General features: G+C 37.8%; 1 protein-coding gene across 7 annotated transcripts in view; it reads left to right on the top strand.

The window, feature by feature from the left end:
* The window catches only part of LOC122815447 (protein FAM107B-like), a 766,954-nt gene extending 752,705 nt beyond the window's left edge, over nt 1–14,249 (top strand). For all 7 annotated transcript variants that reach the window (XM_044087947.1, XM_044087950.1, XM_044087948.1 and 4 more), the window contains exon 4: nt 12,104–14,249. In XM_044087947.1, the coding sequence (XP_043943882.1) occupies nt 12,104–12,223 (120 nt within the window). In that variant the 3' untranslated portion in view covers nt 12,224–14,249. The remainder of the gene's footprint in view (nt 1–12,103) is intronic.
* The last annotated feature ends 1,094 nt before the right edge of the window (nt 14,250–15,343 follow it).

The raw sequence follows: 15,343 nt of genomic DNA, 5'->3' as shown, positions 1-15,343 counted from the left end.
GGCAGAAAGCCAGGGCATACTTTTGAATCATCTGGCATTTGTAAAAAGTATTCTAACTTGTCTGGGGTACACCATAAACGAAAATAAATCACAACTGGTACTCTGTCAACAAATTACATTCCTGGGAGCAAGCTTGAATACAGCTGCCCAGATGGCTTACCTCACACCAGAAAAGCAAATTAATTTGGTAACCTATTTCAAACAAGGGGCCACAAAAACCCTGCTATCTGCAAGACAAATACTGCAAGCCTTTGGGTTCATGGCCTCCTGCATTCTTCTAATTCCATATGCAAGACTGCATATGAGGAAACTACAGTGGTATCTAAAAAGTCTATGGAGTCAACATTCTCACAGCCTGGAAACAATGATTCCTATCATACCTTGCCTGTGTCTTGAGTTCCTCTGGTGGGCAGAGGCATGCCAACAAAACAAGGGACTACCATTCACACTACCCCCTGCTGCCCAAACCGTAATTACAGATGCTCCAGACTATGCATGGGGGGCTCACCTGGGAGGGAAGTGCATTCAGGGCAAATGGAGCCCAAGTCAAATGCACCTACATAACAATCAAAAAGAAATGTTAGCTGTACAGAATGCTCTGACAGCCTTCAAGGACTACATTCTTCCAGGACAACTAATGGTAAAGACAGACAACACTACGGTTTTGTGGTACATAAACAAGCAGGGGGGTACACATTCCTACCCCCTCTGCAGACTAGCCATGGCATTGTGGAACACAACCTTGAGCTACCAAGTGCACCTACAAGCTCAATTCCTGCCAGGAAAATTGAATACACTGGCAGACTGACTAAGCAGAAACCTCATGGACCCACACTAGTGGAAACTGGAACCAAGGATTTTCAACATGTTGACAAGCGAATGGGGGAGCCCAGACATAGATCTATTTGCCTCCCCCCAGAACTACAAGTTGGACAAGGTTTGCACAAGGACTCCCCACAAACAAGCCTGGAAAGTGGATACCCTGTTCTTCAGCTGGAAAAACCTATCAAGTCTACGCCCCCCCCCCCCCCGCCCCCACTGCCTCTGCTCTCCAAAGTTCTACTAAAAGTCAAACAGGACAAACCAAGGATGATCTTGATTGCTCCAGACTGGCCGCGCCAACACTGGTGTACCCCCTCCTGTGCAGTGTGTCGCAGTTATCTCCATGGTACCTGCCTCAGACCCCTTCCTTGCTGTCTCAGCAGGAGAACCAAATTCTGCACCCTCAGCTTCCAACATTGAACCTTGCAGCCTGGCTAATCACTTAAATTCACCCTTATCCCTCAGCAAACCTGTGATGGATGTCATCTTAGAGGCAAGGAGACCTAGTACTAGAAAATCTTATGCTGAAAAATGGAAAAGATTCTGTGCCTGGAACCAATCTCAAGGGATGAGCACACAGCAGCGCCCAATTTACCTCAGATTTTATGATACTTAACTGAGATGCTTCACAAGGGCCTGTCCTTTTCTTCCGTTAGGCTCAGCCATTTCAGCTCATTATAAAACAGAACCTCCCCTTTTCTCTCATCCTCTGCTCAAGCAGTACCTCAGAGGGGTCAAAAACTTGAGACTACCCAGGAGAGCTCCAACCCCTGCCTGGGACCTTAACTTTGTATTGGAGAAACTCCACTCTACCTCTTTTCGAGCCAGCTGCTACTGCAGACTTAAAATTTCTTTCTTGGAAAACAGCTTTCCTTCTAGCAATCACTTCAGCTAGAATGATATCTGAATTACAGGCTCTTATGGCAGTGGAGCCTTTCATCAGCTTTCATGCGGACAGGGTGTCACTCAGGACCAATCCATCCTTCATGTCCAAGGTGGTATCCAGTGTGGCTCTTAATCAGTCCATTCATTTGCTAACCTTGTTTCCCAATCCACAGAACAAAGGGGAACGGATTCTGCATTCCTTGGATGTGCACAGACAACTTAGATTCTACTTGGACAGGACTAACCTCGAAGAAAATTGGAATTGCTGGTAGCATTTGCTGCAGGGGCAGAGGGGAAGGCTATTTCAAAACAAACCATTTCTAAATGGATAAGCCATTGCATTCATTTCAGCTATAAGCACCATGGAACACTTATTCCCCAGGGGATCAGATCTCACTCCACCAGGGCTGCATCTACTTCTGCAGCCTTTCTCAGAGGTGTTCCTACCAGGGACATCCTAGAAGCTGCTACTTGGAGTTCTGTACATACTTTCACCAAGCATTATCATGGGCCAATTTTCTCTAAATCGAGAGCTGGCTTTGCCACTGGTGTCTTGCAGGGCCTTATTGCTGGCCCTAATGCTATATAAACTCCTCCTCCTCCCAACCATAGCTTTGAGAATCTACCCAAATGTAATGACTGCAACAGTGAAACATGAAGAACATAGTACAGTTGTGTACACTTACCATAAATGTAGATGTTAGAGTGTATTCACTGTTGCAGTCCTGGTTACCCACCCTCCAGCCCCCCAACTTCTTCTGGCTATACCTCTACTTTTCTTTACTATGTTTAAAAGCCTTTTTGGTGTATTTGCTTTTTGTTGGAGGTATACCTTTGTGTTTTTTATGTTTATTTGCTCCCCATTGGGGGGGCACCTGACATCTGGGGCAAGAAAAATTGATGTAATGATGTTGGTTGCATGTTTTATACCCCTGATGACCCAACGTCATGGAAGAAGGGACAGCAACTGACGCAGGACCCAAGATTTTGTTAATCAGGCCAACTGAGGGCAACCTGCCAGCAGATTACCCAAATGTAATGACTGCAACAGTGAATACACTCTAACATCTACATTTATGGCAAGTGTACACAACTGTACTTTCTAGAAGCAGATACTTGGTCTTCTGTCCAAACTTTCACAAAGCATTGCAATCTACCATTTTTTTTCTAAATCCAGGGCTGGTTTTGCCTCTGCAGTTTTGCAGGGCCTTCTTACCAACCCTTAATCTGTGATCCTTCCTCCCTCCTTTGTGTTTTTCTTGGGCTTTGGGAATCAACCCATATGTTAGGACTGCAACAGTGAAACATGAAGAACATAGTACAGTTGTGTACACTTACCATAAATGTAGATGTTGGAGTATATTCACTGTTGCAGTCCTGGTTTCCCATCCTCCATTCCCCTTTTTTTCCTAAGGTACAGACTATATATTTTTATTTTTTGTATGAGATGTTTCCAGGGTGTTTCCTTCCTGGGTTAGCCTTCTTTTGGGGGCTCCTGACAGTTAAGGCAAGATAAACTAAGGAAATGGCGTTGGCTGCCTCCCTTTTATACCTGACGTTCTGATATCAGTTTTACAACCGGTGGCAACTGATGTCATATACAGAGGACTCTGGTATTTGGACCGACTGAGGACTACCAAGAGCCAGATAACCCATATGTTAGGACTGCAACAGTGAAACACTAAGAACATCTTGTCTGTTCCAGGGCATAGACAGCTCGGATATTACGTGGATAAGACAAAATACATCAGAAAATCTGAGCAACTTTTTGTTTCCTTTCATTTCAAGAAATTGGGTTTGGCATTGACTAAGCAAACCATCTCCCCCTGGATCTCTAAGGCCATTTCCTCTTATCTGTTTTTTAAGCAGCTTTCCTGTTCACTCCATGCTCATTCTACCAGGGCAGTAGCTTCTTGTTCTTGTACCTGTAGTGCTTTTTTAAGGGTCTGGATGCTAGATCCATCCTGGAAGCTGCTAAGTGGTCTTCTGTTCACACCTTTACCAAACATTATAAGTTGGATGTTATTTCCAGGGTCAGGGTAGTATTTTCTAGGGCTATCCTTCGTGGGTTTGTTTCTCTGCCTTCCTCTTCCCATACTTTGCAGTAGGTTTTGTACTCTTCCAAGTTTAACGAATGCTGCAGTAGTGATAGGGAAGGACATATATTACAGTTGTGTAAGATTTTACCATAGCAGTAGATGTTCTACTTCTCACTGTTGCAGCATTCGGTCCCTCCCTCCTGCATCCTTTTTTCTTTTTCTGTTGTCCTGTTGCTGCCAGAGGTGTTTGTCTTGCAGTCTTCTCTCCTTCTGTTTCCCTTTCTGGATGAGCATGTTGTTTCTCTGGATTTGCTGTAGTTCTCCTGGGGTACTTCAGTTCTGAGGATTAGGCATCTGTATGTCACATATGTGTCTGATGTACGACTCTGGGAAGATGTAAAGGTTTTGGTATATTGGCCAGATTTTGGGTCATCTTCGTCAGGATATCCCAATTTTAAAGAATACTGCAAAAGTACTGTTATGGTAAGACCTTATGTTACACAACTGTACTTTCTCCCTTCTTTTGAAAATGGCCAAAGGCAATTACCATAAGTTCTCTACAGGATGGACTTGTTCACACAGGAAATGGGTTGCACACCCCAGCATTTAATTTTTTTAACTCACTGCCTGGATGATAGAATTTTAATACCTTTTATGCATCCTTTTTCTGATAATGTACCACAGGTATTGAAGGAAGTTAAGAAACCTGCTACTAGAAAATCATATTTGGCTAAGTGGCAGAGGTTTCCTAATTGACGCCAAAGTAGGTGCCAGGACCCTTTTCAGGCCTCTGTACTTATGGTTCCTAAGTATTTCTGTGAGATATCCTCTGGATTTTCTTATTCTTGTATCAGGATTCACCAATTTGCTCTCTCTGCTTTTGTCTGTCCTTGGACCCCCCCCTTTCTATCCTGACTCAAGTGAAACAGCTCTTGAAAGAGATTTCACATATCCATCCAGCTAAAAGACAGGTGGCTCCTTCTTAAGATCTTAATTTTATACTGAAGAAACTTGCACTTTTTCTTTTAAACCTGTTCATGAGGCTGAAATGAAGATCTAATCTTGAAAAGCAGTATTACTAACTGCTCTAACTTCTTCAAGTACAGTAAAGATACAAGTTTAAATAACAAAATGACATCACACTCCATCCAATAAATCAGTTAAACGATTAAATTAAAAACACTAAAATGCTTCTGGCATATAGCTCTTAAAGACAACATATAAAGACTATCTCTCAGGAGCCCTCAGTTTTAAAATACATTTCAGAGAACATTGATCATTCAATCCTGGATAACTATAAGCATTTAATTTTAACTGCCAATATAATTCACACTCCTCTAACCTCAGCTGCCATGGACCACCCCTCGCATTTGATTTTACCTGTTCAATAATGATGGTTCCCATTTTCCATGACATGTTTAGCCAATGCGTTATTATTTAATTTTTTAATACTATACTGATGTTCATATATCCTAGATTTAAAACACATTTGATTTAAAATACATAAGAGATTAGTGGACCCCCCCCCCTTTCCGACCAATTGTTGATGGTAGGAAGTGGTATTACCTATGGGTGTGTCAAGTTTATTGATAGTAAACTTAAACATTATTTAGGCACTGAGACAAATTTGCAGTGATTCATGAGACTTTCTGCAGAACTTGGACTCTAGTTTTTAATGCCAATTATAATTTTCCTACTGTTGACGTTAGAGACCTATGCACTGTGATTCCCCAAAATGTTGGTTTGGAGTGGATCAGGGATTTCCTTTCTAGTAAAAAGGCACCAGGTACTGAAATTGACCTGATAATATATTTATTAGATATAGTTCTTAGTAATAATTTTATCCTGTTGAATGGTGAATATTTTCTACAGAAATCAGGTGTAGCGATGGGCTCCCCATGTGGAGGGAGCTTCGCTAATTGCATGATGGCCTATTGGGAGAGGAATTTTTTGTTCCCTGGCCATACCTTTAAAGAAAAGGTTCATTGGTATATAAGCTTTTTAAACAATATTTTTATTGTCTTTAAAGGTGACCAAGATGAAGGTGTTACATTTATTAAGAAAATCTCGGGCTTTACTGATTTTCTTCCGTTTACATACGGAGTATATCCTATCTGGATTTATTAACTAAGGACAGACAAAAGATTGCATTTGCAGCCATGATTTTCAGGAAAGCCACCTATTCTGATACCTTTCTTCATTTTGATAGCTCACATCCCTTCTATAAGAAGAAGGCTGTTGTGAAGGGACAGGTGGTAAGAGCTGCAAAAATGATCACGTTGGGATGTAACGTCTTAGCCAAATGTGAACATTTAAAGAAGATGTTTTTGGCTAGAGGTTGCCCCTTAGAAATATTAGAGCCTATTTTAGTGAAGTTAATGAAAAACGAAATGATGGTTGGTTTAAACCTATTTTGAAGGAGGCAAATATATCTAACATGCCCATGAATTCACAGGATATTATTATGAGTGATAACGTATCTGTTAGATTGGAAAAGGAACAGGATGATTTTTCTTCTAAATTTATTATACACTTCTCACAAGATGCTGGATTGGTGAGAAATGTATTAATGAAAAATTGGGGTATTTTACGTGAAGATCCTTTAAATTAGGAATAAAATATCTGATATACCTGGTATTGTGTTTAGATGGGGATGTACTATTAAAAATATGCTGGGAAGGAATGTGGATGTACCATCGTATAGGAATGGAATGTCTAAATGTGGCAGATGTCATTTTTGTTCATATATAAAAGTGACTAATCGGTGTTGTCTTAACTGCTGGATTGATATAAAAGGGAGATTTAACTGTGAAACCCCAGGGGTTGTATATATTGCATTGTGCCAGTTATGCCATGGATTTTATATTGGCAAAATCAAAAGATGTTTAAATCTAGGATATATGAACATCAGTATAGTATTAAAAAATTAAATATTAATAATGTGTTGGCTAAACATGTCATGGAGAATGGGAACCATCATTTTCTTTGATTATTGAACAGGCAAAATCAAATGCAAGGGGCGGTCCATGGCAGCTGAGGTTAGAGGAGTGTGAATTATATTGGCAGTTAAAATTAAATGCTTATAGTTATCCAGGATTTAATGATCAATGTTCTCTGAAATGTATTTTAAAGCTGAGGGCTCTTGAGAGATGGTCTTTATATGCTGTCTCTGTAAGAGCTATATACCAGAAGCATTTTAGTGTTTTTAATTTGTTTAATTTATTGGAGTGTGATGTCATTTTGTTATTTAAACTTGTATCTTTACTTGTATTTTTGACCGAAGAAGTTCACTCAGTGGAAGAAAGTGCCAACATAAATTTGTGTTATCGCTGCCTTTGTGTTTTTCTTAATTCTCTTTTGGTGTTTTAATACATTTCTTCAAGAAGAGTATCTGAATTACAAGTTGTTATAGTGATTCAAACTTATCTAATCTTTGACAAAGACTGGGTGACTTTGAGAATAAAACCTTTGTTTATCACTTATGTGGTTTCAGAGTTTACAGTGAGCTAGGCTGTACATCTCATTGTTTTATATCCAGAACCAAAAAGTAGGAGAGAGTTACTCTGACCATAACAATACACTTTCAGGCACAATCAAGGCCTGCTGTACCAGGGCTTTGGCTACTTCTTAGGCTTTTTGGAAAGTGCACTCTAGAAATATACTAGATGCAGCAGCATTGTCATCTGTGCATGCTTTCACCTTGCGTCACAAATTAAATTATTTCTATAGATCCAGAGCAGGCTTTGCTAGGACTTTTCTCAAGCAGTTATTGACAGCTTCCAAAAAAGACTTGTACTAAGAATCAACAAAAAGGAAAGGCCAGTACCAAGTAAATTCAACCGAAAATAAATTTATTAAAACTGTAAAGTGCTTTTCGTTTATTGCATAGGCTAAACTTCAAACAAGTTCCATTCAAACATACCTCATTTAAATAATCACACCCTTAGATGTCTAATTAGCCCTTCTAAAAGGTGTATAACACAAAAATGTATATAATCAAAAAACGAAACAGTCAAAAGTGAATAAATGGAATACAGTAATTAAATGTAATATTTAACTCTACATGTTATTATCTACATATAAATATGACAAAAACTTCTCATTTCATTTACTTAAAACACAGAAAATAATTCATTCACTAGTCATTCTAGTGGAATATGCTGTAAGTAAAGAGGATGTAGTGACAGCACATAAATCCTATTCATATCTAATATATACACATTAATTATATGCTAGTACTTCTATTTGATCATTTAAAATTCACAATGATGATGGTTAGCTTTCCCTAACTGTTATAAACTTTCATTCTATGTTGCAATCACTTTATCTAAACATATCCATTAATAGGTATCTAACAATCCATGTCATAAAATTCATATTAAAAACCATATTAAAAATCTAAGAACGGATACTCTCGAGTCCTTCGTCTTCATCTATAGTTAATCATCACAGTATTATGAGTGTAGACATTGTTACAAAATGTTGAATAAACTAAACGACCCTAGTAAATCTGAAGTTGACATAATAAACTGTAGATCAAATTCACTTAAACTTAATAAGACAACCTTAAGGTACCTACTCATCCAACTCTCTTACTTTTTGAAAGAATTTGTGAGATGGATTTCAGAACCTTAAGTAATCCATCACACAAACTAAACTACAACATCTTAATGAATTTGACTAATGAACAAAGGGACTCCCTCATGAACTTCCAACAGCTCCCAGTATGATTGATGAAACCAGACAAAGGGGGAGGGCTAGTACTAATGGAGGTAAAGGATTATAATACGCACATGAATAGTGTGTTAGAAGGGGAAGCATACACAGCAGTAAGCTTAAATGAGGTGAATATAGCTTACAACAACAAAAGAACATTTATAAATGACATGTTCATTGATACTTGACCTGAATACACTAAACTATTTAACTATGGCCTCCCCCAAAATGCCAGTACTATTTGGAGTCCCCAAAATTCATAAGAACCAGGAAAACCCTCCTATGCATACTCTAGTGGATGCCAGACAATCCATCACGTACCCCTGTGCAAAGGTCGTGGATAACATACTGAAAAAATATGTAGCACTCGAACCACAAATCTGTAAAGATTCCTGGTCATTTTTAAACATCAACAACAATCTGGATTTTAAAGGAGAATATAATTTCATGACAATTGATGTATGTGATTTATATACGGTTATACCGCAAGACACGGGAACCGAGTGGGTGATAGACCATATCAGATCCAAGGGAGCGGACCATAATGAAATGAGACTAGTGGAAGAATTACTGGGGATAGTGCTAGAAAACAATTTCATTATGTTTTAACAACTACTACTATTTACAAAAAGTAGGGGTAGCGATGGGGTCTCCCTGTGGAGCGAGTTTTGCAAACCTAGTGTTGGCCCATTGGGAACACAGGGTAATTTTGGATAACATCGAAGTAAGCCAGCACTTACACTATTACACTCGCTTCTTGGATAACATATTTATGATTATTAAGGGAGACTCTGTACTAGCACACAATTTGATGGATATGTTTAACAATTCAACAAATTTTCTTAGATTCACTAGCCAACTCAACAGGGATACTATTAAATATTTAGATGTCGACCTGTCAAAAGATTATACATACCAATAATACCGAGCACGCATTTTCAGGAAAAAGACATATTCCAACTGCTTTCTCCATTACACCAGCGCACATCCATACCACCAAAAGAAATCGGTGGTAAAAGGGCAACTGGTGCGAGCAGCTAGGATGACAGAGCAGGAGAAATTTGAGGATGAATGTAGGATATTAGAAACAATGTTTATAAAAAGAGGCTACCCTAGGGAACTATTGGAAGAACTGATGAAGTCGACTCTAAACGTCAACAAGGCAGATTTAAACCTATTTTGATAGACCATCGTAACAAAGGAGTTGTCACTACTACCAACTTGAGTTCACAGGTTGAGGTAGAAGAATGTGGTTTGTCATTGACAGAAGCTAAACTACCAGTAGCCCATTACAAACTAAGCTTCACTTTCACATTCAGTACTGACTTTCAAGCTATCAGGAACATTTTGTTCAAAAACTGGGAACTCCTAACTAGTGATAGGGATCTTTTAGACAAAATAGGTGATAACCTGGTCCTAACACATAGGAAAGGACAGAACCTTAAATCAATGCTGGAGAGTAATAAAACTAGAGGCAAAAAATTCCCAGGGACATACAAATGTGAAGCATGTAACCAATGCAAATGTATAGATACAGGTATCAAATTTACAATAAGAGGTATACACTATTACATGAAAGAGAAATACAATTGTAACTCAAAACTGATAGTATACTTAGCACAGTACAATAGTTGCCCAGCATATTATATGAGCAAGACGGACCGTAGATTTAGAGAGAGGATGTATGAGCACACTTATTACATTAGTAAATGTAAACAGGACAGCCCTCTTGCTAGACATTGTAAGGACCACCCAGGACACTGTTTCAAATTTAGAGTAATCGACTCGGGACCGATTCACGGGGGGGGGGGGGCGCTTTTTGTTATTACTAGAACAGTTAGAATTGCTGTGGCAACTAAGGTTGAACTCGCATCATTGGCCTGGATTGAACGAGGCCTGCTCAGTAGCACCTGTATTGAAACTTAAGAACTTAAGTAGATGAAATCTACCTTAAGGTTGTCAAGTTTAAGTGAATTTGACCTACAGTTTATTATGTCAACTTCAGATTTACTAGGGTAGTTTAGTTTATTCAACATTTTGTAACATAATGTCTGCACTCATAATACTGTGATGATTAGCTGTAGATGAGATGAAGGACTCGAGAGTATCTGTTCTTAGATTTTTAATATGAATTTTATGACATGGATTGTTAGATAATTATTAACTAATAGATATGTTTAGATAAAGTGATTGTAACATAGGATGAATGTTTCTAACATAGTTGGGGAAAGCTAACCATCATCATTGTGAATTTTAAATGATCAAATAGAAGTACTAGCATATAATTAATGTGTATATATTAGATACAAATAGGTTTTATGTGCTGTCACTACATCCTCATTACTTGCAACAAATTCCACTAGGATGAATAGTGAATTAATTATTTCCTGTGTTTTTAAGTAAATGAAATAAGTTTGTCATATTTATATGTAGATAGTAACATGTAGATTTTAATATCACATTTAATTACTGTATTCCATTTATTCACTATTGACTGTTTCGTTTTTTGAGTATATAAATTTTTGGGTTATGCACCTTTTAGAAGAGCTAATTAGGCATCTAAGGGTGTGATTATTTAAATGAGGTATGTTTGAATGGAACTTGTCTGAAGAAGCTCGAAAAGCGCTTTACAGTTTTAATAAATTTGTTTTCGGTTGAATAAACTTGGTACTGGCCTTTCCTTTTTGTTGACTGAAGGAGTTTAGTCTGATCTCGATTCCTCTCCCCTTTCTAAGTTTTGGTATTCTACCTATATAGGTTAGGCTACTGCAGCAGTGATGAATGATTAACGTAGTACAGTTGTTTAACTAAACTTATAATAGTAGTTGTTCAAATAGATCTTTGTTGTAGTAGGATCACTCACCCTCCCTCCTATTTTATGCCAGGTTATGCATATTTTTTTTTTTTTTCATTTTCTCTTTTTCCTAGCACATAGTTGGTGTGCATGGCTGTCCCTTCCCTTACTCTGAGGCAAGAAAGCTTTGAAAGTTTGGCAGCCTAGCTACTGACTTTATACCACCTTCAGTGAGCTGCTCAGTGGTTATGGTGAATGGGTGGTGCCCTTAAGCTCTAGATGCTGACCAATTGTCATATCCTTAGCAGTATATAACCTATATTGCTTAGGCTTCTGCGACATTTATTCAAACATCTGTTGTAGTAGATTTATTTACACGACTGTACTTTCTTTTTTTGCTATGATTGTTTTCATGACAACATTTTGCATTTTCTAAATCAATGTATGTATATTATTGCAGTTATTTATTTTGAGTTGGTGGCTCAACACCCGCATTTTCATATGAGATGTGCAAGGACACTCAATTAAAAAAAAAAAAAAAAGCTAAAGCAATATTTTAAGAACACTTGACATAATGTACCATATTGTGTGTGACTGGTACAGTATTAATGCATCCATGTATTCTTGAAGTAGACTGTACAAGTAGTCAATACATGATCTTCACAGTTACCAGCACAAAGGTTAGCACAAGCAAAGTTATTCTCTAGTTAATGCAGTGTGTTACTGGTGGATATCGATGTGGGAGTTGCAAAGGTCACATTATGGCAGATGTGGGAATAAATTTAGGAAAGATTGGACCTTTTTGCTTAATACTTCATGACTAATTTGATTGTCTAAAATATTTCAGCTTGAACTGGAGAAACAGAAGGACATAGAAGAGCAAGAAAATGCTCCTGAATTTGTGAAGATGAAAGGTAACTTAAGGAGAACAAAGCAAGAATCAGACATGGAAGCCCATGATTCTTAGAAGCATTCGTGTTGAACAGCATCAGTATCTGAAGACACTGATTCACACAGGTGCAAAGACTGTACTTTTTGGGAATCCATTTATATGGTATTGTTGAACAGTCTAGGTGCCATTTGTCCATCAGATTTTGCTGCAGCCCTTTATGCAGACCTGTTGTACATCAGAGCATTTAAGATATACCTGGACATTTCACTGTATAAAGAACAATTTCAGAAGGAACTCAGGAAACTAAAGTGGACTGTATAATTGACAACCTTCTGACTGTTGCAGCTTTTGATACTTTTTTTTTCTTGTGGACACTGGATGTCAGGGATCCTGCACTGCTCTGTTGATGCAGATGAGCAAAGTGCAGACCCGTAACTGTGGTATTATTATTGTTATTATTATTATTACTGTTCTTATCAGAGCTGTTCTTTCATGCAAATGTTTTGTGTAGTACTTGTTTCTTTTCATATAAAGTTAAAAATACTTAATGCCCCCCCTATCCCTGCCCCCCACCGATTGCTTTAGTTTTACAAGTCTTGTTGCTTCTACTCACTAGATAGGTATGATGCCTAGAATGTGTAGACTAGCTTGCAGAGTTTAATTCTGCAAAGTTGGTGTCTTGTGTAGCAAGTCCTGGAAAGAAAGAGAAGTGGTGTTTAGTGGTGTGCAATAAATTGACTGTCAAGTGCTTGAAGTGCCCTTACTGTTTGCCATCCCAAGACCCAAATATTTTTTCCCTGCTTGATTAATAGTATGAAGGGTAGACCTTAAGATATTTTTATTTACTTTATTTCCCTTCCTTATCGCAATACAGCTGTGAAATTGTCCCATTTTCATTGAAAATGTTAGTGTATTATTTTTAAATGTTGTGGTCTTCCCATCAATGCATAACTTCCATTTTACTTCAGTATAACAGTGGAGTGACCTATTTCTTGACCTGCAAACTACTTTAGGTGATGAATCCACAGTCTGTTTGGTTGATTGTGTTGTAAAGTAAAAATAATGTTCATTATCGTGAGCGCACTTCAGCATTTGAGTTTTGCATACCACATCCCGGTACCCTCTCAGTAAATGATCAGGCAACTAAAGTACTATCTCATCTTAGAAACACTTTTTAGACCAATAAAAACAATTTCTCCCATCAGAGGTTCTGAATACTTTATATACTTATTGTAGAAATTATTGTACCGCCTGGTAAGTTGTTTCTGAGTCAGCCAACTTTGTAAGTAGATATAGTATTAACTGCAGAAGCTGGTTATTTCTGTGTTCATTTTTTATCATATTGCACTGATGCATTTAAAAGAATAGAATGAGACAAAGTTCAACACTGGTTAGTAATTGTTGCCGTCATGATTTGTAAATGTGTTTGATGTGTGTATTAACTGTGGTAAACACATTTTATTGCACCAGGAATACAGAAATTACAGCACTAGAAGGACAAAGGTGAGTTCTGTCATTATCAGAACTGCAAGTCAAAACAGGGGTATGGCCAGAAGTACATTTTTTCCAACTGCTACCACACAGTTAAGACGTGCATATCTTCTCCAGCTGTTGCCCCCATTAAAAATGCAGTTTTTAGATAACAGATTTCTGTGAAGAAGCTATATGTAAATCTGTGTTATAAACAGAAATTTACTTGTATGAAGAGATTTCCTAGAGGTTTGCAGTTGTCAAGTTGTAGACCATGACCGCACAAGTCACAAAAAATGCATTTTAGTACTGATGCTTAAAAAATGAAGGCTGTACCTAAACTTGCAGAGTGCATTGTTATCTGGAGGTCATTTTACTGCTTGCAATTTTCTTAATGTTACTGAATGCAGACTTGGAACAAGTAAATGTGTAATATGCTTGATTTATGCCAGTCAGTCATTTTTTCCCCCTATGTGGAGGCCTTAAACTATTTTCTTATGATTTTTATTGCATTAAGAATCTAAATTTTCTGTATAAAGGGTGCCACTATTCCATAACCCATAGAGCCACTTGAAGAAACATAATTTTTAATTTCTACAATAAAGTGCAGTGCTGTTAATTGTTGCATACAGTAGCTTGAGTTTTAATCACTTAGGATTAAGTTTGCAGGTGTAAAAAAATAGTTTCCTAGGTAGTATGATAGAAGACTTTGTAGACCCCAGAAGTTTTGCTGGATTTTATAATTTGGAGGATTGTCAGGCATTGGCAAACTTTGTTTGGATAGAATAGTATTTAGGTCTGTTACTCAGTTTATTGGGTGGTATGAACGACTGAGTTTGTGACCAAAATGTCTTATTTCTTTATTTAAAATGTAGAGAATGTGGCTTTGTCCTTAGTTTCTTTTCTGAGGCATGTTCGTCATTGTGGTGAGGTACTTTTGTTGTAACAGGTATCACGTTTGTTTTTTTACTTCGAACCAGTGCTACCGCACCCATCTCTGTTCATGCATTATTTTGACCTTCATTACTTTGTCGAGTAGTCATCTCAATAGAAAGCAATAATCCAGGGGCATGAGTGAATCTTGGTTTAGGAATAGCTTCTTGTTTCACTTTTGTCCATATTAACTGCATAATTCTGTCTCCCGGATGAACCTGTCCTATATGTCACTGTCTAACGAAACCTGATCAGCACTACAGTCTATTACATTGAACTGTACTCTGTGTTCATCTTTGTTTGGCAGATTTGTTGTGCTTTCTGTTGTAGAATGCATTATTCATTCTGGATTCTACTTGTGTGTTTTTCTTGAATGTTATAAAATGAAAAAGTGATGCTACTGAGCAAGTTTTGTATAAAGGAGAGGAAGCATACTTGTAGCTTCGTTATCCTTCAGTGAACTGTTAGGCACTGAAGGACAATGATACCATGCAGAATGGTTAACCCTGTATTATGAAGTATTTGGCAACACACAGGTTTGTAGTTTGTAATTTATGGCCTGACTTTATACGGTGTAGATATGGACTGTGAAGGAATATGCATCGTCAATTTAAATAGATTTGAAAAACAAGCATGGCAGCTGTACCAGGTCGTCCTTATTACTGTTTTTAATGTATTAAAATAAAATATTTGGTATTTGTGCATTTAAAAGTGGTCATTGACCACACAGCCTAAGAAAACCAGCATGCATTGCAGACAGATCTAGGACTTCTCTCTCAAAGCAAACTCGGA

The sequence above is a fragment of the Protopterus annectens genome, chromosome 11.part0 (assembly GCF_019279795.1).
Source record: "Protopterus annectens isolate FY-2018-M chromosome 11.part0, PAN1.0, whole genome shotgun sequence".
NCBI lineage: Eukaryota > Metazoa > Chordata > Ceratodontiformes > Protopteridae > Protopterus > Protopterus annectens.
Note: the sequence above shows the minus strand (reverse complement) of the source record. Positions and strands in the feature narration are given on the sequence as shown.